The sequence below is a fragment of the Acromyrmex echinatior genome, chromosome 16, assembly GCF_024713525.1.
Source record: "Acromyrmex echinatior isolate Ae372 chromosome 16, ASM2471352v2, whole genome shotgun sequence".
Classification (NCBI taxonomy): Eukaryota; Metazoa; Arthropoda; class Insecta; order Hymenoptera; family Formicidae; genus Acromyrmex; species Acromyrmex echinatior.
The window spans coordinates 3,400,918-3,422,034 of record NC_141867.1 but is presented as its reverse complement, the minus strand read 5'-3'; the positions used below and the strand labels follow the sequence as shown (position 1 = coordinate 3,422,034).

Sequence of the window (21,117 nt, the reverse complement as noted above, 5' to 3'; positions counted from 1 at the left end):
ACATCGTGATGTTACAACGATACTCCATCTCGTTCAAATCTATACGATCTGTATAATTCTGAGATCAGGATAATAGGATAGCATGTAAACCAGCGATTGATATCTGGATTATCGTCTGCCGTTCCGTCTTTGTTCTTCCTCAACGGTTCTGGATTTCGCTTTATCTCTCTAGAAAATAGCGACGCTTTATTGATGCTCTTTTATATCCATCGTATTTTATTAAAAGCTTCTCCCAATTGCACCTGCTGCTGATATACTGATTTAGTGCTGTTCGATCTTATCTGCAGAATTGCAATTCGCGAAAAATATTAAGATAGTTTTATAGAATACACATCGTTTATTAATATAATAACAACGACATAACTCACAAATTATCATTATTTAGCTACTTGCTAAAAAAAAATGAGAACATAAATTAATTTTTAACAAATACGTTTTTTTAATAAATAATATCGTAAATAATATTATGGCGTATTTTTATTACTTTAAACAATAAGATCTCAAAAATGAATAAAATAATATAAAGTCTACACATAATTATGTATAATAAAATTTATTTTTTAAAAAGATAAATGTGCTGAAAAGGATACAAAATTTAAATGGACTTGTATAATCTGTTTTGTTAATACCGTTAATTTTTCATAGCCATATTTCATTTTTTCGCATTAAGATACAATCCCCTGATGTCTCTCAATTGCAGTTTTCGTTATCCTTGTGTCGCAATCATGTCTAATTGCGTGGCGCGCGTCCGGTTCATTCGACGAGGGAGATGTTTCTCTTGGTACCCCGTAACAAGTCAGGGCGGACGAACTAATTAGTTAAAGATGGTAATTCGATGGAGAATATTCAGTTCGCTGGATTGTTTGGACAATTATCGACTGATTGTAATGAATTGTATCTGAGGCCACAGTATACAGGCGAATTTCATGTACGATGAGCGGCAAAGTGCAGTTGAAATATTAGTCACATTAACCCAATTTCACAATTAATTCAGTAGTACTAAGCAAACGATAATCAGCGATATCAGTATCCGTTGTGAATTTTCATGATATCAATATGAATTGCAAAATCGAGTTATAGACATAACAATACTAAACGTGATGCGACACACAAATTGCTATTAATCAAATAAAATCTTTCAATACAGTAATTATAATTGCAAGTATTCTGTTAATTTACGAGTGCTAATAAACAATTAAAAACCACAATTCTCGAGTTTCTAATTTTCTATAATCTCGATGTATCTCAATGCATTAAAATATTGTATCAATATATCTCGATATGTTAAAATCTTAACATTAAGATTTTTTGCATTAATATATGTATATATTTCGCTTTAAATAGAATTAGAAAATTTCTATTAGATTTTGTCTATTAAAAATTTAAAATTGTAGTCTCTCTTTGTTTATCCTTCTCTCTCAATCTCAAATATTTCTATCATAAAAAAATATTAAAATTGATCAAAATGTATGCAGGTATGAGTAATAACGCGCTGTAGTATGTTCTAATTCTAACATATAATTTTTCTATATAATTAGTACTATTAAACCGATGCCCCCCCCCCCCTCTCTCCCTCCCTCTCCCTCCTTCTCTCTCCCTCTCTCTCTCTCTCCCTCTCTCTCTCTTTCTCTCTCTCTATGTGTTATTCATGAATTCAATAAACTCCGTTGTGAATGATTGATTGCCTGTTCCCTGACTAAACGATATTTAAGCTAATACTCTGCTTAGAACGCGAATAATTCCGACCAGGGGTCGCGCTCTCTCACAGTTGGAACTAATTTCCCATGAGATGTATACCGGTAACGGATTAGCTCGCAAACTCCAATAAGATGACACTGATCGGATACATAGTCGCACCGCTATAATTTTCACGTTAATGATGACTACATTAACGGATTACGCGCCTGTACAGTAGGACTCAACCGAGCAATGTAACTCCGCGTGTACGTGCATGTTTACGTACGATCAATTCAACGCGATATGACATATTCCTGACACATATTGTACACACGAAAGCTACATGCACATGATACTAAATGTACGATCCACTTGAAACACAAAGAAGAAAATGAGATCCTAAAAGATTGCACGAAGCATTTCCATCTATAATATTTTCACTTCTCTCTTTTCACACACTTTAAAAAATTATTATCTTATTTCATTATTTTGTGCTCAATGTTTTATATATTCAATTTATGTACATAGCGTATTACAATTTTTAAAATTGTTTTGTTTTATTTGCAATTCTTTTTTTATACTACGTGATGACAAAACACGACACTATATAAAGATAACATTTTTTTTAATTATTATGAAATAAAGTATTCTTCATTTTTGGATGAATATTTATATATAAGTATGTTATTTTTCATATACATATAGGTATAGTAATAATAATCAATACTATGAATAAAAATATTTATCCTTTTTATAGAAATCTAAATAAAATAATGCAGAAAATTTAATTTTTTATTCTTTCGAATCCATATTATGACAAAAATTCTGCTCTAATTTGAGCACAATAATAGAATATAAGATGTCATAAAATAATTCTATTATATAAATAGTTTTCTATCCAAACACAATAAAACATAATAAAACCATAATGCTATAAATTATTATTTCCAATTTGTACGCAAAATTAAATTTAACTAAGCTAGCAATAAGTCAAAATATTTATTTTAACTTTATCCTTTTATATTGCCACTTTTTCTACTCATTTGAATAGCTAATCATTAGTATTTGTTAGATTTGTTGAGAAAAAGCCATCGGCGTTCGATCTCATTTTCTCAGAGTAGAAAAAAATTTCCGTTCGGTAAACTTTCGTTCTTGTACATCTGCGTTTTAAAAATTTCAAGAGTGACTTGTCTCAAATCAATTCACGATTTCCAGACGCTAACTTTTAGCGAAGCAGGAAGATATCTACAGGATAAAGCTGCATGATAAAACGTTGAAGGTAGTAAGGAGGTCGAGAACGGAATGCGTCGGAGAAGAGCGATACACAGCATGGCTCTCAAATCGAAGTTAAGATATGCAAAAGGGAAGTTTTTGAAGATGTGCATACGGAAGCAGTCGATAAATAACGTGGTAAAGGGGGGCGAATCTGCCAACAAGCCACTACTCGCTAAAAGTCCAACCAACGAGAAAACTTTCGACATCCTGAGCGATGAAGATTTTTTTTCTATTTCTTTACAATATAAAGAAACTTCCGCATTGACAAAAATATGAAGGAAACGTTAAACGAGATGCGAGAGCATCTCCTCTTCAAAATTTAATCACGAATATTCTTGCTTTATTTAGAAATATAAATGCTTTATTTAGAAATATAAGTGCTTTCTGTTCCTCGTGATTAAATAAGACGTGTACAAATTTCCAATTTTACGAACTATTTACAATATATTTTTGTTCAGGTAATCCTCTTAAAAAATAATCCGCGTATTTTATATATTAGTTCTAATTTATAAAATAAATTCATTAAAAATATAAAAGTTATATGTTTTTATACAAAATATAAAAAAAAGAGATAGCTCTTGGAGATATTAATAATGAGTAACATCTTCCCCACAAAAATGAACTCTTTTTCGAGATATAAACAATATAAACATATAATAATTTCTCTTTAGAAAGAGTATTTTAAAAGGAACGGAGCGTGTTTTAATCTCTTCTTTTAAAGTTTTCGCAAATTGCATAGCTGATTACGTTGAAACACTGTGTTCAAAAATTTCCTTTATTAGTGATTGTGGAAAAAAGTATTATATCGAGTCAATTTGTTTCTCAATAAAAGGAACTTTTATGAGAATCCCAATTTACATTATAGTTTGTAAAAAAAATTAATAATAATTACACTGTAATATTTCTTAATTGTCAAAATGTAATTTTAATAAACTATATATTTTTCAAAAAACTATAAATGTAATTATTACTAACATTAAAGCAGTAATAAATGGAGTTCGTAACTATGCCCAAACACATACTTTATCCCATGGATATCCTGCGAATATCCTTAGAATGTTAAGAGAATATCTTCTGGATGCCTTTAGGACATCTCTTGGAGGTCTATGTTGTATGAATAATTTTACGATGCAGTTATTAAAAAAACATTTCTCTCAATACAATTATATTGATTTTATGCCAATGAATAACAACAACAATCCATCTAGTTACTTTTCAACCCATGATTCTTATTTTCTATGGCAATACTATTCAATCGACAATAGATATAAATACAGATCTCCAAATTATCAGCTGTAGGATATAAAGTTCTATCTAACTCAACAGTCAGTAATGTAACCTTCCATTGTAACCCATTGTCGCTATATCTCCTCTTTTATCAACCGAGCTAGTGCTAGTCTTCATTTCATGATAGATGTCGAAACCTTCGTGAATCGGCAACGACGAGTTCTTCCCATGTTATTCACGCGGAAATGGCGGTCGTGAGGTCACCGGCTAAATCCGTCATCGAAACAGCATAATGGTCATCGGCACATATCACCCACATGTTGATACGCGTTATCAGCGTTGGACCATAATTAGTACACGGCTGCATAAAGCGTCGTAGCAAGCGCGCAGTAAGCATTTACGGTGATTCAGTTGGACCTGGACCTGGACCTGGTATATACCGTATCGTGTTCTTTACATCGTTACGTAAAAGCGAAGGACGGCGCCAGGCTAAAAATAGGCACGCAAGAGTCGTGCTATCTCGCGCCGTTTCTGCTCACCGTCCCCCGTCCCCCGTCTCCATACCTGCCCCCGGTCCCCGGTCCCCGTCATCATCCCCATCCCCATCCTGTCCCGTCCCATTCCATCCCAACCATGTCCCCCGTCACCACCAACCTATCCATCCATCCATCCATCCATCCTTTTCGCGCTCCTGCTGCTCGCCATCATTGCGACCGAAAAAGAAAGCCGCCACCGGGGACAACGACGCGTATATTGCATTCCATCAAGTTTTCCTCTCAAGGTCAAATAGCCCACCATTCGAATTCAATACAAACCGCCTCGTCTTTAATACCTTCTCGTACCGAAGCTCTCGCATACCTGGCAGCGGTTCTCATCGTTCACGTAACTAGAATCGTTTCTCGTGCACGTACACTTGCACAAATTTCTCTAACCGTCTGACGGTTCGACCGATCCCGATTTCTGAACGTATGTAACGGAATTATTTCGGAAACAAATGGAACCGACTTCGAGACCAAATAACACATCCCAATTTGTTAACAATGCTAATATAATTGTAGAAACTTCTGCAAATATATCGTAATTAAACAAATTAAATTCTACAATGATTGCATCCAAGTTCTCAAACTTCGTCTTTGATGTCTTTGATTTCTTCGATTAGTGCATCACGTAATGAATGGTAGTAGTATTCTCATTCGTCGCGCAGAAAGGCGGATCGGAACGTGACAAGGGAAATCAATAACAGCCAACGCAATCGAAGCGACAACGGTCGACGGCTGGAATTTCCTATGTTCGTCTGCGTGTTCCAGAATGTTCTATGAGCGTCCGTTGATAGCGCCGTATAATACGCGCGCTGAATACGATCGCACTACCCTGGGACCGATTGGATCGGCGATTGGATCGTCGAAATGACGTGTAGGGAATTCAAAATTTCCAGGGGTTTGCCAACCGCTGCCTAGCGGATGCAATGAAAAAAGACGATATCTCGGAGACAGCTTTTATATCGGTAAAGGCAGACGCTTAGGGTGCAGCTATACGCATTACACGACGACAACGAGCGGGCCAGAAAATATGTATGTGTGTATGTGTTTGTGTGTAGAGATCGCGGTTACCGTGAAGTCTTGGGGTAGGGCAGTGGAAATTTCCACTGGTGTGCCCGCTGGGACGGTCAATACTCTCTCTCTCCGTGCCGTAACGTGCGCCGCAACGACGGTCGTCCCGGATTACAGGGTGTTTCAAAGACGATCGACACGCGCCACGCACCGTTAGGGCTTCCCAGCCTCCGGGGAGTCCCCACTAGGAAGTTGGGTGGATTTTTCGATCAGTCCAATCCCAAGATCGGGAGAATGAAGCCACGAAGCCACGATGCTCGATTGTAATGAGATTACTCGCGAAACCTTAATTCCGCTCGAGACAATACTGTATGCAACTGTATTCTTGACACCTATGGAGTTTCACTTCTTCGATCGAAGAGATATGTATAGTACGTCATGTCGTATAGATGATCGCTTTAATGTCATTGCCTTGAACGTATGCGATTATCACGCATGGAATTATTTCGAGAATAAACGGAATCGATTTCGAAATCAAATAATGCAATCCCAATTTATTAACGTTGACTAATATAATTTTTATAAATATATCGTAACAAATATTAAACTATATAATAAAAGAATGAAATACAGAAATAGAAATCAGTACCAAGTAGTCGTCAAATAAAAACGCAGCCTAAATAGGAGTAATCTACGATCAAACGTAGTGTAATTTTGTACCTTTTGTACGTTTACCTTTTCGCTTTTTTTTTCAATATGAAGAAAAGAGAAGGAAGCATGAACTATACAAGAAGTCTAGTTGAAATTACCTATCAGAAAAACCTCTTGTGTCGTTTCGGAAATAGTTCCTTTAGAATGTGTACACATTTCCTATGAAGTCATTTCATCTTTGGACTCGTGTCCAAAAAGATGATCGTAGAACCACATCCGATATTTCCAGTGTCGAGTAATACCTGGCTCTTGGTTATCGCTTTTCAACATACTTTGTGGCGAACATACTTTGAATTAACATAAAAGTATATGTATGTTTAATGATCTTTTAAATCGTCAATAAGATAAAGATTTGAATTGCTAAAATTTTCATGTTGCAAATAAAACACATCAAAATAAAACAATCAAAATCTACTAATTTGTCAATCAATTATTGATGAATGTCTACATAAGAAACAGAACATTGATCGATTAAAAATAAATATCACTTCACTGAACATGAATAAGCAGATGAGGTTGGAAAAAGAGACCTGTGCAAGTGTTGCATAAGCCTAGCTGGTTCAATCTTGGCTCTACTCGGATATTGAATCCGATCCCAGCACCATCTCGGCGTCACCACCAGGAATCGGTTCCTGGTTGAGATCGGTAAATTTGACGAGTCACCTATAGGATGGTTTTTCACACCGGGAAAGGAGAGACAGGGAGAATACGAGGCGTGACCGACAAACATGTTATTTCGGCGTGACGCAACGTTACCGTACACGGCGAGATCGGCGGTGTATTTTTTGGCAGCCGATACGTTTAAACCGTCGATCGATGTGCCAAATGCTGGCTTTATCGTCCCACTCTACGTGCCACATAAATCGGGCCAGGAAACGTGGAAATAGCACACTGAGCTCTTTAGTCTTTCGATCTAGGCTTGGCTGAAGGTTGCCTAGAGTAATTCCTAGACCAGATGAATTTTCCCTCCTCAATTTCCGGCGAGAGGTTTCACCGGTGGGCTGCCAAGTCCAACACGTCTCGATTGTAGGCTTGAATGTAGAAGAGCAAAAACGCTGCTTTTTCTACTGAATGTAGCTTGTATTACAAGCGCATGACTGCGAATTGTCAATTTTTTTAAACCGCAAATACTTTTTTTAAACGCGACTGACACATAACTTTTTTTTCTCTGAGAGAAAGTATAAACTGATAAAAATATCAGAATGCTAAAAATTCATTTTCTATATTTAGGAAGTCTATTTCCGCACTGTTTTTTATACATATATCAATTCTATTTTTATATACTTTTCTATTTGTTATCTCAAAACTCGAAACCAAGCTAGTTGGGTTGTTAATTCCTGAGAGAAAGTATTCCCAGGAGTAATCGGCAAATGAGACGTGTTCCAAGATTCAGTTCAACACCATGTCTCATCCGAGATTCTCGTTGGAAGCGTCGAATTAATTTTAGAATCCACCTCGCTGTATTTCCGAGGAAAGTCTCTCGTTTCGAGTTGCACGACGCGACGCGTCTAGTCGTTGCATCTGTCTATCGATTGGCGAGAACCGACAGCAGCCGGCGATGTCTTGTACGGAAAACTTGTCAAAACGCAGACAACTATTATTAATTATTGTGTAAAGATCGCGGATTAACAAGTCTAACAGACGCCAGCGTCGTATACTCACAAACACATAATAGCGATAACTTGTACAGTTGCTATCATCATGTTTTTCAATAATTATGAAGTTGACAACTATGCAAGTTTTATGTATAAAATTAATTTTAATTAATTCTTTTTTAATTCTATTACAAAATATTTACGCAAAATTGCCGTAAGTTCATTTAAAATTTCGTTTAATTTTTCCTTGATTTTTAAACAAAATTTTATGGTTTTCCTAGATTTTCAATAATATTTTAAAATTTTTGTATTTCATCCTGGAAATCGTTAAACATTGAGAGAAAAATATACTAAATAAATTTTAATAAATAATTATTTGAATAATACTAATATTTATAAGAAAGAATAATATTTATTTATTAATATAATATTTTATAATAAGAATAATACTAATATTTATTTATTAAATAAAAATAATAATAGTCAAATCAACTTAATTCTTCTTATACAAAATAAATATATATTATATTTAACATCTAAACATTCAATTGACAATTAAAAAAATATTTATTAAAATTTAGTACATTTCTCAAAACAATTGAATAAACTGTGTACATAGTTGAATAAAAATAATATACATAGTTCAATAATAAAATTTCAATAAGAAATTCATAAAAAATATTATTAGGCACGAAAAACCGCCTTAACCATATATGACATTTTTCACTCATGTATATTCAATTATGCTGTATATTAATTCTACATATATAAAATTTGTATAATTATCACCTTCACAGTTGCTCTACTATGTTTTTTCTTTGAGTGTATCTTTCTACCAATCGATATACTATAGTCGCAACGTCTAAAGGCTACGTCAAATAGACGCCCCATGCTTTTGTATTTTCGATGAATGGAACGTATGAGGATCAATAGCGCAATCAGGTTCCGTTCGTTTTAATCCCTCCGATTACTTGGCAACCATCCTGCGCAGTTGTTTTAGATAGCGAATACAGACCGGCGGTAACAGAAACGGAGGTGTCATATTGCAAATATCTGCAAATCCGAAAAGCGAACGTAAGGAAAAGATAAGACAATCGATTCGTTTCAAGAACGATGAAAAATAGAAGTCGTAAGACGAATTCAAATGTTGAATCAATGGAGAATCGTGCTACGTAGTCGCTAAACGTTCCGAAAAATTTTTCACAAGCGTGTGAAGTGTTCTCATAAAATTCTTGGGAACCCGCCAAAATGGCATTGTTTGGCAATGGGAATTGAGATTTATTTCTGCTGTGGTGATCCGAATATTTGTTCCAAAAATATCTCTGGGCGCTTTGAAATTCTCAGCGATACTCGCTTTCTCAGGAATCCGAGACTACGATGGATCACCACAAGAGAGTAGGCATATTTAATTATTAAATCAGTAAAACATGGAGAGAGAAGAACGGTCATAAAATGGCAAAGCAAAGTATAGTGCCGTTGCTGTGTCGGCGACAGAAATCCATTTGAATGATTCACGCGGCCATTACGAGAACATGACGGTGTAAACTTGAGCCATGAGAAGCGTCAAATGTTCTATTCGTAAGACGAGCTTAAAGAGACAAGGTCTCTCTGCTTCGACATATAACGCAGTCTCCTGCAGGAATACTTTCAGCAAAGGAATAGCGGATTAACTAACGGCAGGCACTCGTCAGACAATTTGAATGCAACACGGATCTTTAAATAGCTATTTCCGAGGGCACATTCTCCTCTTCTTTCAACCAATTTGTTTCATCCATGTAGAGAGCACGAAGGAAGGAAGGACTATGATCCTTTCCAGGTCTCTTTATTTTTTAAAAATTGTTATCATGTGTGAAATAAGATGTACTTGTCTTTTATTAGGATATTAATTAGTAGAAAGTGCAATTTCTTGTCTAATTAGATAAAGTTTCAGGAAGTTAATTTATAACTCTTATCTTAAAAACATAATATAAAGAATATTTCTATAAATTGTGTAAAACAATCTATACAAAATATAAAGTTTGCTTCCACTTACTTAAGTTTTCTCGCACGTACAAAATTATTAGCAAAAATTACAGTATTTCGTATTTTATTTTAAAGAAAAGAAACATTAATCATCACGCATTCGTACTATCTGTAATATTAGGTCGCCAGCCTTCAATTTCATCATAAATGAACGCTTGTCTGACAAAGAGACGTCATCCTAATATCGCTCTCGTCATTCTCACAATTATATACAAAGTATTTAACTCAATACTGTCAATTATTCCATATAGGATGAGCTATGAATACATATGTAATCGATGTGGAATACATAAATATTAAAAAACAGAAATATGGAAATTTATGGAGATAGGTGGAAGTAGGTGGATTGAAACAAAAGTTCATAACGCAACAAACTTCAAAATTCGAATAGCTATAATTTCATTAAAAATGAATAAAATTTAAATTTAAAAAAGGTTTTTAAAATTTTAAATCACTTTTCGAAAGAAACACTATATTTATTTGAGTTTCTGTGAATTTGATAATTTTTATATATTATAGAAACTACGAGTTAGACAAAATAGACAATTTTCTTCTTACTTGGCTCTTACTATATATACGTGTCTAAAAAAATATTTGTCTAACATAAAAGTTTAAAATTTTCCCTTAAAAAACAAAAATCGTTTTTTAAAAATTTTAAAATCCCTAAGATTTTTACTGACTTATTACGGATTAAATATATAAAAGAAGCATTTTTTATTCTGATATTGCTTAACATTTCGTTAAAAATCATCGTACAACAATTTAAAAAACAGATTCTTAAAGCTAAAACATTATCGAATGGTATAATTGCCAAAATTTTTTAAAAACGTATTTGATACAATAAAATAACGATATAAACTTTTGCTCCGACAATATGATAGAACCTTGATTAGTAATCAAATTATTAGCTGATAGATGATTGCATGATTAATCATTTCAAATAATCAGATGCTAGAACGATTTAAACTCAAAAAAGATAATTTAATATCAAAATTATTATACATAGGTATAAGAAATTTAAAAATTTGCATTTCATTGAATATTCAATATTTTTTAACATTGATTGAGCTACTGTAAATGCGCAATCATTGCTACATAGTAATGGCATAACATATAATACAACATATAGGATGATATAACATGATGATATAACATCCGTATTCTGAACGTAATACAGTAATTACTTGGTTTTGCTAGTTATCTAACAAAACTACCACTCATAAGTCTCATAAGTTCGCGGTATAAATAAATCGTCAAATATATTATAACATTTTGTACGAAGAACTTTTTGCATATAATCATAAATTTAATATGTCCTGATATGATTTATTCCAATATTAATCGAGAAATTTTAAGTATTTTTAATTTTTTTGCGCGTTTAAAAGTCTTCTGTTTTAAAGTATAATCATGTTTAATCCTCCATCTGCAATTATATTTTATTCCTTACGTCTACAATCTACATCGTTTTGTCTAATTCAAGTTTCTTTATAGACTTTCAAAAAACATGGAAAAAGATTTTTATTTTTATTTTAGAAGGGAAAACCAGGCCGCCTTCCTCTATTTTAAAGAAATTTCAAAGTAAAATTGACAAATGAGTGAAATGTGAAAAAACAGATTGCAAACGGAGGATTAAATATTTAAAAGATCACATGTACAATTATCGCAAAGTAAAGAATTATTGCGACAGCACATGTGATTGTAATATTGTTTTGTTCAATCGCGATTGCACAACGAAGTTAAACATCGATCTAATGTCATTACGCGAAGAATTGGATCGCAAATAGATCGTAATAAACGTATAATTAAAAATCGGATAAAAGTATAAAATATAAAAAATATAAGAATCACTCCAATAAAATGTGAGATAAAACATCGGAAAAATCGTAGCTATACAGCGACAGAAAATATCACAGAGTAGACCAGGCTGGCGCCAATATTCCTAGTCGCCCACACATATGCACGATCGTGTATATATACTAGCGTGTATTGGTAACACATTGCTTATCGACATTTCTGCGTAAAAGATACACGCGATACTAGACAGCGATCGAATATAAACTTTATACGGCAAAATGACGCCTCGCGTATCGCAGATACATATTGGTTCGCCGGATCGAACGATCAGAATTTCGCTGTTTTTGAACGGCGACAAAATGTCGCGGGTTATCTCGTAAAAAAAATGCGAGTTCATGGATCTTATACGCGTCGGCACAAAAAACAGCGATGTGATTGTCGTGCCTTTCTTACTTGTGCACGTCTGCGATACGTGGCTACCAAACAAAGAATGGTAATCTGTCTTCATGGACGCGCATTTCTTGCCTTTATACGAGTCTTTATAGTCTTAATAGAAATAAACTACACAGTCACTAGCCACTTAAAGAGATATTCTTCGAATACCAGTTTGAAGTCATAGCAAAGTCACATTTGCTATTTCCATAAAAAACTCGATAATCTCGCCAACAAAAAAAAATCATTTAAATTTTATAAACAATGTATAAAATATTTCAAGCTAAAATCGTGATAGCCACATTAAGGATTTATAAAACTATACATATATACATATATTTTTTTAACTGAGTAAAATTTCCTCTTATTCATCTTAAATATCTGTTAATTTCTAAAAATAGAATTTTTCCAGGATAGAAATATAATGTATTTTGCTTTTTTTCATTTAAAAAAGTAATGCGATTAACGTTCATTTCTATCAATGCGTAGATTAACTTAATCTCAGTTTAATTTACCCTTTATCTCGTTCCAATTTTTAGATCTAAAAAAAGATAAAAAGGAGTTTAAATGGAGATTAAAATTAATCTATATCAACAGAAATGCACATTATCAAATAAGTGATAATGCGATCATTCTTTTTCCTGTCATGATACATAACATGCCCAATGTCACGTGGCGTTTGTTTACATGCGTCCGGGCCCACGTGAGCATAGGCGACTACGTCTCTCGTCTACGAGCGCAGCCAGAACTCGAAAGCACGGGTCTGCACGATAAAACGCGGCCCGTGCGCGCGAAAGGGCGCGTCTTTCGTTCCAGAGAGCGAAAGGCGCCGGTCGTTTTATCGTACGAGCCGTCGGTAACGCAGGCCGCCTGAAACAGTGTGGAAGAGCTCGAAATCATTCACAGATGTCATCAAGCTAATTGGCGTGGTCCCGATCGTCATCGCCGGGACAACCGCGTGGCCGGCCGATCGGCACCCACGTGGATTCGCGTGGGTACGAAGTCAACCGCGCGTTGCCGGTTCCGAGCGCGGCGATGATCGGGCGTGCAAGGACGCGTCGCGATCGCGACGGCGGTGTTCCATGTACAAGCAACACTCGTCTCGTTGATATCAGACGTAAATGCGTACCTTACGAAAAATTTCAACCAGGGATCGAAAGAAAGCATCGTCGAACTTGTCTTTAATGTTCCTTTTTACTACAGTTGTTATTTTTGATATTTCGATTTTTGAAGCTTCGAAAGAATTCAAATCTTCGAAGTTAATGTCGAAATTTATTTTTTTAAGGTGCTTTCAGATCTTCAAAAAATATATTTGCGCGAATAGAAAAAGATGAAAATATATTCGTATATTTTTATTTTTTTTTTAATGAAATATTCGTTATTATTAAATTATATTAAATTAATAATTACATAATTTTGATTCTTCGAAACTCGAAATATTCGATGAAGATTGAAGTGTATTCGAAGATTTGAATGCCGAAGCTTCAAAGTTTAAGTGTTAAAGAACTCCCTCGAACCTGCTCTCGAAAGAAAATACTAGCTTTTACCGCAATGTAAATTAATTTCATCTTGGTTTAATTTACTTCAACTTACTTTTTAACTTCTCTAGTTCTAAAATTAAAAAAAGATACACTGAGAGAAAAATGTCAAAGTATTGCGAAGCAAATGTTACTTACGAAATTTGATTGTAACGAAATATACATTTCTATGAAATATATCTTATTTCCGTGTAAAATATATTTCTGTGAAATATATCTCATTAATTTCAAAAAAAATTAAATAGATGGCTTATTTATAAAATGGTTATGAATAAAATTTTATTTCGCCCATATTTAAATAAATATTTATTTCAGTGAAATAAATATATTTCTGACAAATATATTTTTAGGCATCTTTTTCTCAATGTAAAGAGATAAATTAAATCGAGATTTAAATTATTTTATATTATTTTATGGATTGATCCTAAATAGAACACAAAATCATAATAAGATCAAGATGCAAATAGAAGTCATTTTAGAAAAAACATAATACTGCGTCATTCGATATACATTTAACTATAGTTTTATGATAAATTCTTGACATAATAATGATTCTTGAGTGATTTTTATTTAAAGAAGATATTATTATTATTGTTCCTAAAATGATATCAACTTAATGTCATTTTAATCTTATTATGATGTTCTACCTGGGATAAAAATAGACATTATTGAAATAAGTTTAATAAACTTAAGTTTATACTCTTTTATCATCGGTCAAAGGAGGCCCGAGTAAAGCTAAAAAAATTAGTTCTAGAAATTTAATTAGAAAGCGTTAGAAGTGTATACAGTATAAGAAATATAATCTTTGCATCACATGAACCTTCGTGCACTTGCAAACTGATATTGATCTTAATTTGTTGAAGTTTTCTATAAACGAGCCAATTAAAGTTTTTTAATCTTTCTAATTTTAATTATTGTGATTGAAAAGATTTTTAGCGTAAATATAAAAGAAGTAATATAAATATAGAAGAAGTTTGCAAAGTAAATATGATACGTTAAAGTATTTCAACGTGTCTTATTCTGTGGAATAAAACATTTCATTTCAGGGAACTATATTTAATTTTCTCCGGGGAAGAACTGTCACTCAACCATTCTGAAAATAATTCTCTCTTTTAAAAAGCCAATTCATTAAAATAATTAAAATCTCAGAAGTAAGCACAGTTTCAAATCACAAAGAATTAGACACAGTTTAATTCTATGTGATTCGAATCCTCGTTTCAAATGCGCATTTGTAATTACAATTTTAAATTCACGTAGCTCTGTTTTAATTGATATATGAAATTAATTAGATTCTTAAGTTTCCGTCAGAGATATAAAAAATTAATTCATTGAGTTTATCCACTTATGTGTCGCGCACGCTAATATAATGTAATTTGTAATATACGTAAAAATTAATATTATTTTAAAAATACTTCTTTTAATGAGTAGCATAATAAATGAATTATAATGAATATTCTGTAATTCCATAATGGAAATTTTATAGCGATTATTATATTCCACAGACTCACGCGAGAAATGGCACTACAATGCGAGTACATTAAACTTACGTCGTTAATTGAATAAAAATCGACCGATAACGAGCCAGCTATATATAGTACAAATTGCACAATATTAACATTGGCTGGTGTTGCTAAAACCGCTATCGTCATGAAAAGATTGAATCCAAATGGAGATATATGTAAAAGCGTCCGGTTTCACTTTAACTTATAAATATGTAAATTCAGCATTTTGATACTGTTTACTATTTGAATTGCTTAATCAAGAGAGAGAACGCATGAACAAACACCATTAGTAATTTAAATGATATACATATACAATTATATCGAATACACTCTGTAGGAGACTTGTTTTCTCAATTAATTCCGCATACTATTTCTTTCAGCGAAAATGAGTTTTAGAACTATTTTCGTATCCAATTTAAAATTATCAATATTCATTATACTAGTAATTAAATTAACACAAGTCGACTTGACGTTAATTAATGAATAAAATTATTTCATTTATTTTAAATCTTACATATGTTAATCTATCTCATGGGTTTTAGTATTTTGTTACTTATTATTATTAATGTAATTTTTTAAATTTATGTATACATATTATATTATTAAATTATATTATTAAAAGTATGACTTTCTTTTTTCTGATATTTTATTATTTATTAACTTTTACATAAGCAGAATAATATTCAGTCCCTTTCCCTAATTTACTACACACTTTAATTATTTATTTTATAAAATATTTAATTGCAAAATTATCAATGTGCAAAGCTGTATTAGCTCGCCTTTTAGAATTTCTTTCTTTAACTTTTTTGCGTTGTAACAATTATTGACCGCTGGGCGAACAACCCTTAGATGGCGCCGCGTAAAATGCATCTTTCTGCCAAACATACGAAACGAAAATATCGTCGACAGTCGACCTACTTTTCTAAGAAATACATAAGTAGAAAGAGACACGGACAGCGAATGTAAAATGTGTGAAACTCCTCCCTTGACTCATGCAAAAGCAAAAAGAATAAAGTTTCGTTCCAATTGCATAACGTCGCAGGTGGAAGATTCTTCTGCTCATTACACGACAGATATCTTATGAAAATAGATATTCTTATCTCTTGTCGTAAAAAAGAATTATATTTTTAGCGAGATTCTTATGCAACATTTAAACAGCGCGGTCGGATAAAGTTGCGCAATACACTGAAAAGACGAGACGAGAAGAGCCTAAGGACTCATGACGGATACTCCAGATAAAACATGAAGGAAGGTAACATTACACTTGCCACAGGCGCTAAGTGGTTGCATTGACGTTCCTGAAATTGCGTCGTTCACTACCTCTTTGAGAAAGATCGATAACGCGGAAAGGATAATAACCGCTATATGCATATGGAAAGAGATCTTGACATATCTTTCTTATTCCTTCCTTTCAAGCTATAAAAATGAAATGACCTTTGCTATAAAAAATTACGGCACTGATCTAGTGTACCCAGCTTGCGTATTCTTTCGCATCTGTATTAATATATTAAAATTAAGAATGCTAAGATATTTCTTGTTCGCAAATATAAATATATTTTGCTGTATTGATAAAAAAGTGACAAATAAAAAATTAGCTTTTTTGAAATAATGAAAATAAATCGATTCCAAAGATTGACAATTTAATTATAATAAATATAAAAATAAATTTTAAAAACTCTAATGAAATTACAATTCAGATATATGCATCAAGAAACTTGAGCTATTCGAGCCACGCTAGTTGTCCTTTGCTATTATAAACGATGTCAAAATATAAAATATATATAATTAAACATTTTAATTTTGATGGTTCTCATCAGTGATAACAGTGACATTAAATTTGACGATGGATTTTTTGTTGTAATCAGAATATACATCTTCATAATTATGAAAGAATATTGAAGCGAAAAAATGCCTTTACAGATAAATTCCTCCACAGACAAAGGATATTTTCCATTTGTGCCACAAATCAACACAATTAAGTATCTTTCTATCTTTGTTAATCTCTGAATATCAAGAAAAAAGAATAGAATAATGTTTATGTCAACTTGTGTCACTACATGGAAAACACCTAAATTAATCAAAAATACACATACCTGCTTATGTCAATTATTCCAATATATACATATATACGAGAGATTAGATAATATATGATTAATTTTAAAGATTTAAAGATTTAAATTACGAAAGTTTGAAAAGTTAAAATATTGCGTTTCAATATTCGTATTTTGATCTGTCTCCTTTATACTTATTTTTATTACTCCTTCAAGATATATTCTACAACAGAACTAATAACAACAAAAAGAATCAATGGCATGACAGACGTTCGCATTAGACACGGTACGGCGGCAAAAGGATTTAACTGAAAAGAAGGCCACGACGTAGTAGGCCAGCGCGGTATTGATTTCGGTTCACCAGAGTGCTCTCTGCATCCACGCTTTCAGTGTCATTCGAGTACGGCGTAGATGCGATAGGAAGGGGTGGACAAGGGTGACGGTGGGGTATGAAGTGGAAAGGCGACCTGGCTGGCGCTCTCATTCAGAACGGCGGGTTCATATTCCACCGTGCGACGCAAGATGTGTAACGAAAATGATGACGAGAGCGTAGAACAAACGAGAAGTCAACGAACAGTCTCGCAGATTTCCAACGAGAAAGAAGTCGCAGTCTCGTTGATTCCTCATCAACAATCGCCAGAATGTACGGGGGCCAATTGCCACGGCTGTATGATTTTTAAATTCGAGATGAATCTTTATTATCGTTATATTTCGATGTTCTATAAACAAAGTCTTCTGAGCAGAAAATTAATTTATTTAGTGCGCACTTTAAATTTAATAGCTTAATAAATTTATATTAGTTTAGAAATTGAATAATTTAATAACTCTATATTATCAATTAATTATAGGAATAACCAGAATTGATCGAACTATAATTAGATGTAACAATGAAATATATATTTTATTCACAACTATAAGTTTCAATTGGTACATTCAATTTGTGACCTATGTTGTGGATTGTTCCTATAATTAATTGTTTGTAAGTTACACGAGCGATAAGAAGTGATATTAATTATCAATTTACTTTGTAATAATATTATCATCTATATTATCATCTTAAATATTTATAAATTTACTAAATCGGATGTATTGCGTTTAATTCTCAATGGATATAATAAATGTTTTAAAAAAGCAAACAAGACAAAGAATTAGTGATAAGCAAAATAACCAATTAAAAAATATAAAATATAAAAAGTAATTTATGAAATAATTATGTACGCAGTATTATAGAAATGTAAATAAATACAATATCTCACATTTCAGAAGCTGTTAAGTAAGCCTTTCCAAAATAATCATAAATCTTCATTTAAAATATTTAAATCGTAATTTTGTAGAGAAATTACATATTTCGTGTTTGACCTCATCGTAAGATCCAAATTATATCTCACCATAAACCAATTTTGCTATTTGGAAAGCACTGAACAAGTCTTCGAACTTAATTTGCCATAATAAATTATCTCACAAAGGAATGCAAAGGATTATAAGAAAAAAGTTACGTTTATTCCAGGTGTTCTTAGCTTACTTGGCTTAATTCAGTAATCGGTCAAGTTATCCGATAAGGTATTACGATTGTTTCCTTTAAGTCTTAACTTCAAATCTATAGTATTTAACAATAATATCTTAAGATTTGCTGAGACAATTCTGACGCAACCGATGTTTTTTCTTTTATCGACATGTACACGATGATGAGATATCAATAAATACAACGAGGCAGCTCATGACCGATGATGATGATCTCAAAGCGCAAGCACGTGGTGCAACGCGGAGCTCGCCGGTGACCGGTTATCGTCGAGCACGTGCGATACAGCGGTGAGGAGAACCAGAGAACAGACCGCAGCTAATACCGGTTTCCCTTGAGCGGATCGGCGGTACAAGCTGCACAGAACGAGAGCGCAGCAAGCTTGTGAGCCGCGTGTCGTCCTTGCTGAGAATCTCAGGCCTCGTAGCAAGGTCGATTACGCATGTCTCTGATCACCGCTTCGCTGAGTCGCCTCATCTGATCATTATCAACGAACTTTCCTCACCTATAGAGATCCTCAAGTAAGAGGTTGGACAACATCGTTTAGACAACTTCTGGTTGGTCTACTGTATTTTTCAGGATCTGCTTAATGATAGAATGAAATGGATGTGTCATAAGACAGAATGAGATGTCTGGATACCTCATTCTACCTCAAACAGGTCTTGAAAAATATAATAACTAAACATAGTTTGATACTGTTAGTATCAAAGGAGCAATGGCAATCTAATAACCTTGAGTTAAATATAACATTTTATTATTTTTAACTTTCATGGATGTCAATCCATTTCTCTGCTTAGTTTCAAAGTAAACATCATTCGTATTAATGTATTGGGTCATCTAAAAAGTATCCATATATTTAGTAAATAATAATTAAATTCAAGTCAAATTTAATTTAAATTTTCTTGAGTAAAATTGTTTAACTCCATGAATTTAGTTAAATCAATTAATCAACATATTAAATAGGAATATAAAAAATTAAAAATAACTCAAATTGAGTACGATTTGATATTATGAATTTAACAGTGTCACCTAGTGACATAAATTTAACAGTGTGCCTAGTGACAAAAGCATGCATGACTGTAGGGGAAGAATCATTCAAATTTCACGATTACATGATTAGGGCGCAGATATGAATCTAATCAACACTAGAACATCGTTACTTAAATTAACACTAATGATATGCGACGGCTGTCAAGATTGGCTGTCGAGCGATAATAAAGATGTGAACGAGCAGGCGTTAAAGTGTAAACGTTCAGATTGCTTGGAGTCGGATGGCTCGCCAAGTTGCCAACATATGCGAGCGTTCCTCTTTGAAGCGACATACTGGATGGAAATACGAGAAGGATTGCCGTTAACGATTTCAGCTTACGTACACTAACGTTAAACGAAGACGAATGGATTTTCTTGGTAGACATATCTGCGCGTAGAACGTCACGTAACCGAACGGACTTAACGACGTTAATTTCAACGTATTGCGACTCATATGCTAATATAATGAACTGGTCCATATTGAGTTGCGGGAATCGAGATCCTCGTAAGTCATACGCGTCGAAATGAATAACATAACAGCAAGATGTATCAATAATTCCGCGTGCAATTGCATATTGTATATACACTGTGATATCAGGCGAATTCTTTTGTAGCTTACTTATTGTTAGTCTTTTTTGCCACGACCTATGACGTAAGGGGATTACGTCAAAAGTTGATCACGCGAGCATAAACAAATATATTTATGCTCATAGATATATCTCATAAAAATAGGATATCTCATGCAAAAATAAATTGTTCTTAATAAAATAATTTAACAATCAAAAAACAAATAAATTTAGGTAAAGTTAAAATAAGTTATCTCTCTTTTCCTTCCTTTGTCTTTTTACTTTTGGAATATATAAATTATTTTAATACAAACGTAGATGTATTAATAATATTGTTCTCTTATTTCTAAAGTGACAGAACAAAAAAATTAAGTTTCCCAAAAAGGGGAAAAAATTTTTTTTTTGAACTTAACAGAAAATTATTGACTAATCAAAAAGAATATTTCCTAATATTATCAAATGTTATTTTTATCATTTTTGCTTCATCCCTTCGCAATCCTTAAAACCTACAATCATTAAGTTATGATAACTTTAGTGATTTTTTTATACTATTCTTTTGATTTTAATGATTTTTTGTAAAGTTAAGTTAGTTCACTTTTGATGATTGATAAGCTATTGTTTATTTAACT

At 33.0% G+C, this 21,117-nt stretch overlaps 1 protein-coding gene and 1 long non-coding RNA gene across 4 annotated transcripts in view; both read left to right on the top strand.

Moving 5' to 3' along the window:
- The window catches only part of LOC105143143 (limbic system-associated membrane protein), a 245,856-nt gene extending 225,119 nt beyond the window's left edge, over positions 1 to 20,737 (top strand). For all 3 annotated transcript variants that reach the window (XM_087414346.1, XM_011051205.2, XM_011051206.2), the window contains one exon: positions 2,893 to 20,737. In XM_087414346.1, the coding sequence (XP_087270472.1) occupies positions 2,893 to 2,943 (51 nt within the window). In that variant the 3' untranslated portion in view covers positions 2,944 to 20,737. The remainder of the gene's footprint in view (positions 1 to 2,892) is intronic.
- On the top strand, positions 17,897 to 20,737 carry LOC147907062 (uncharacterized). Its single transcript, XR_015547699.1, has 2 exons — positions 17,897 to 18,041; positions 18,882 to 20,737. It is a non-coding gene; the product is annotated as an uncharacterized LOC147907062 (long non-coding RNA).
- Positions 20,738 to 21,117: the final 380 nt, after the last annotated feature.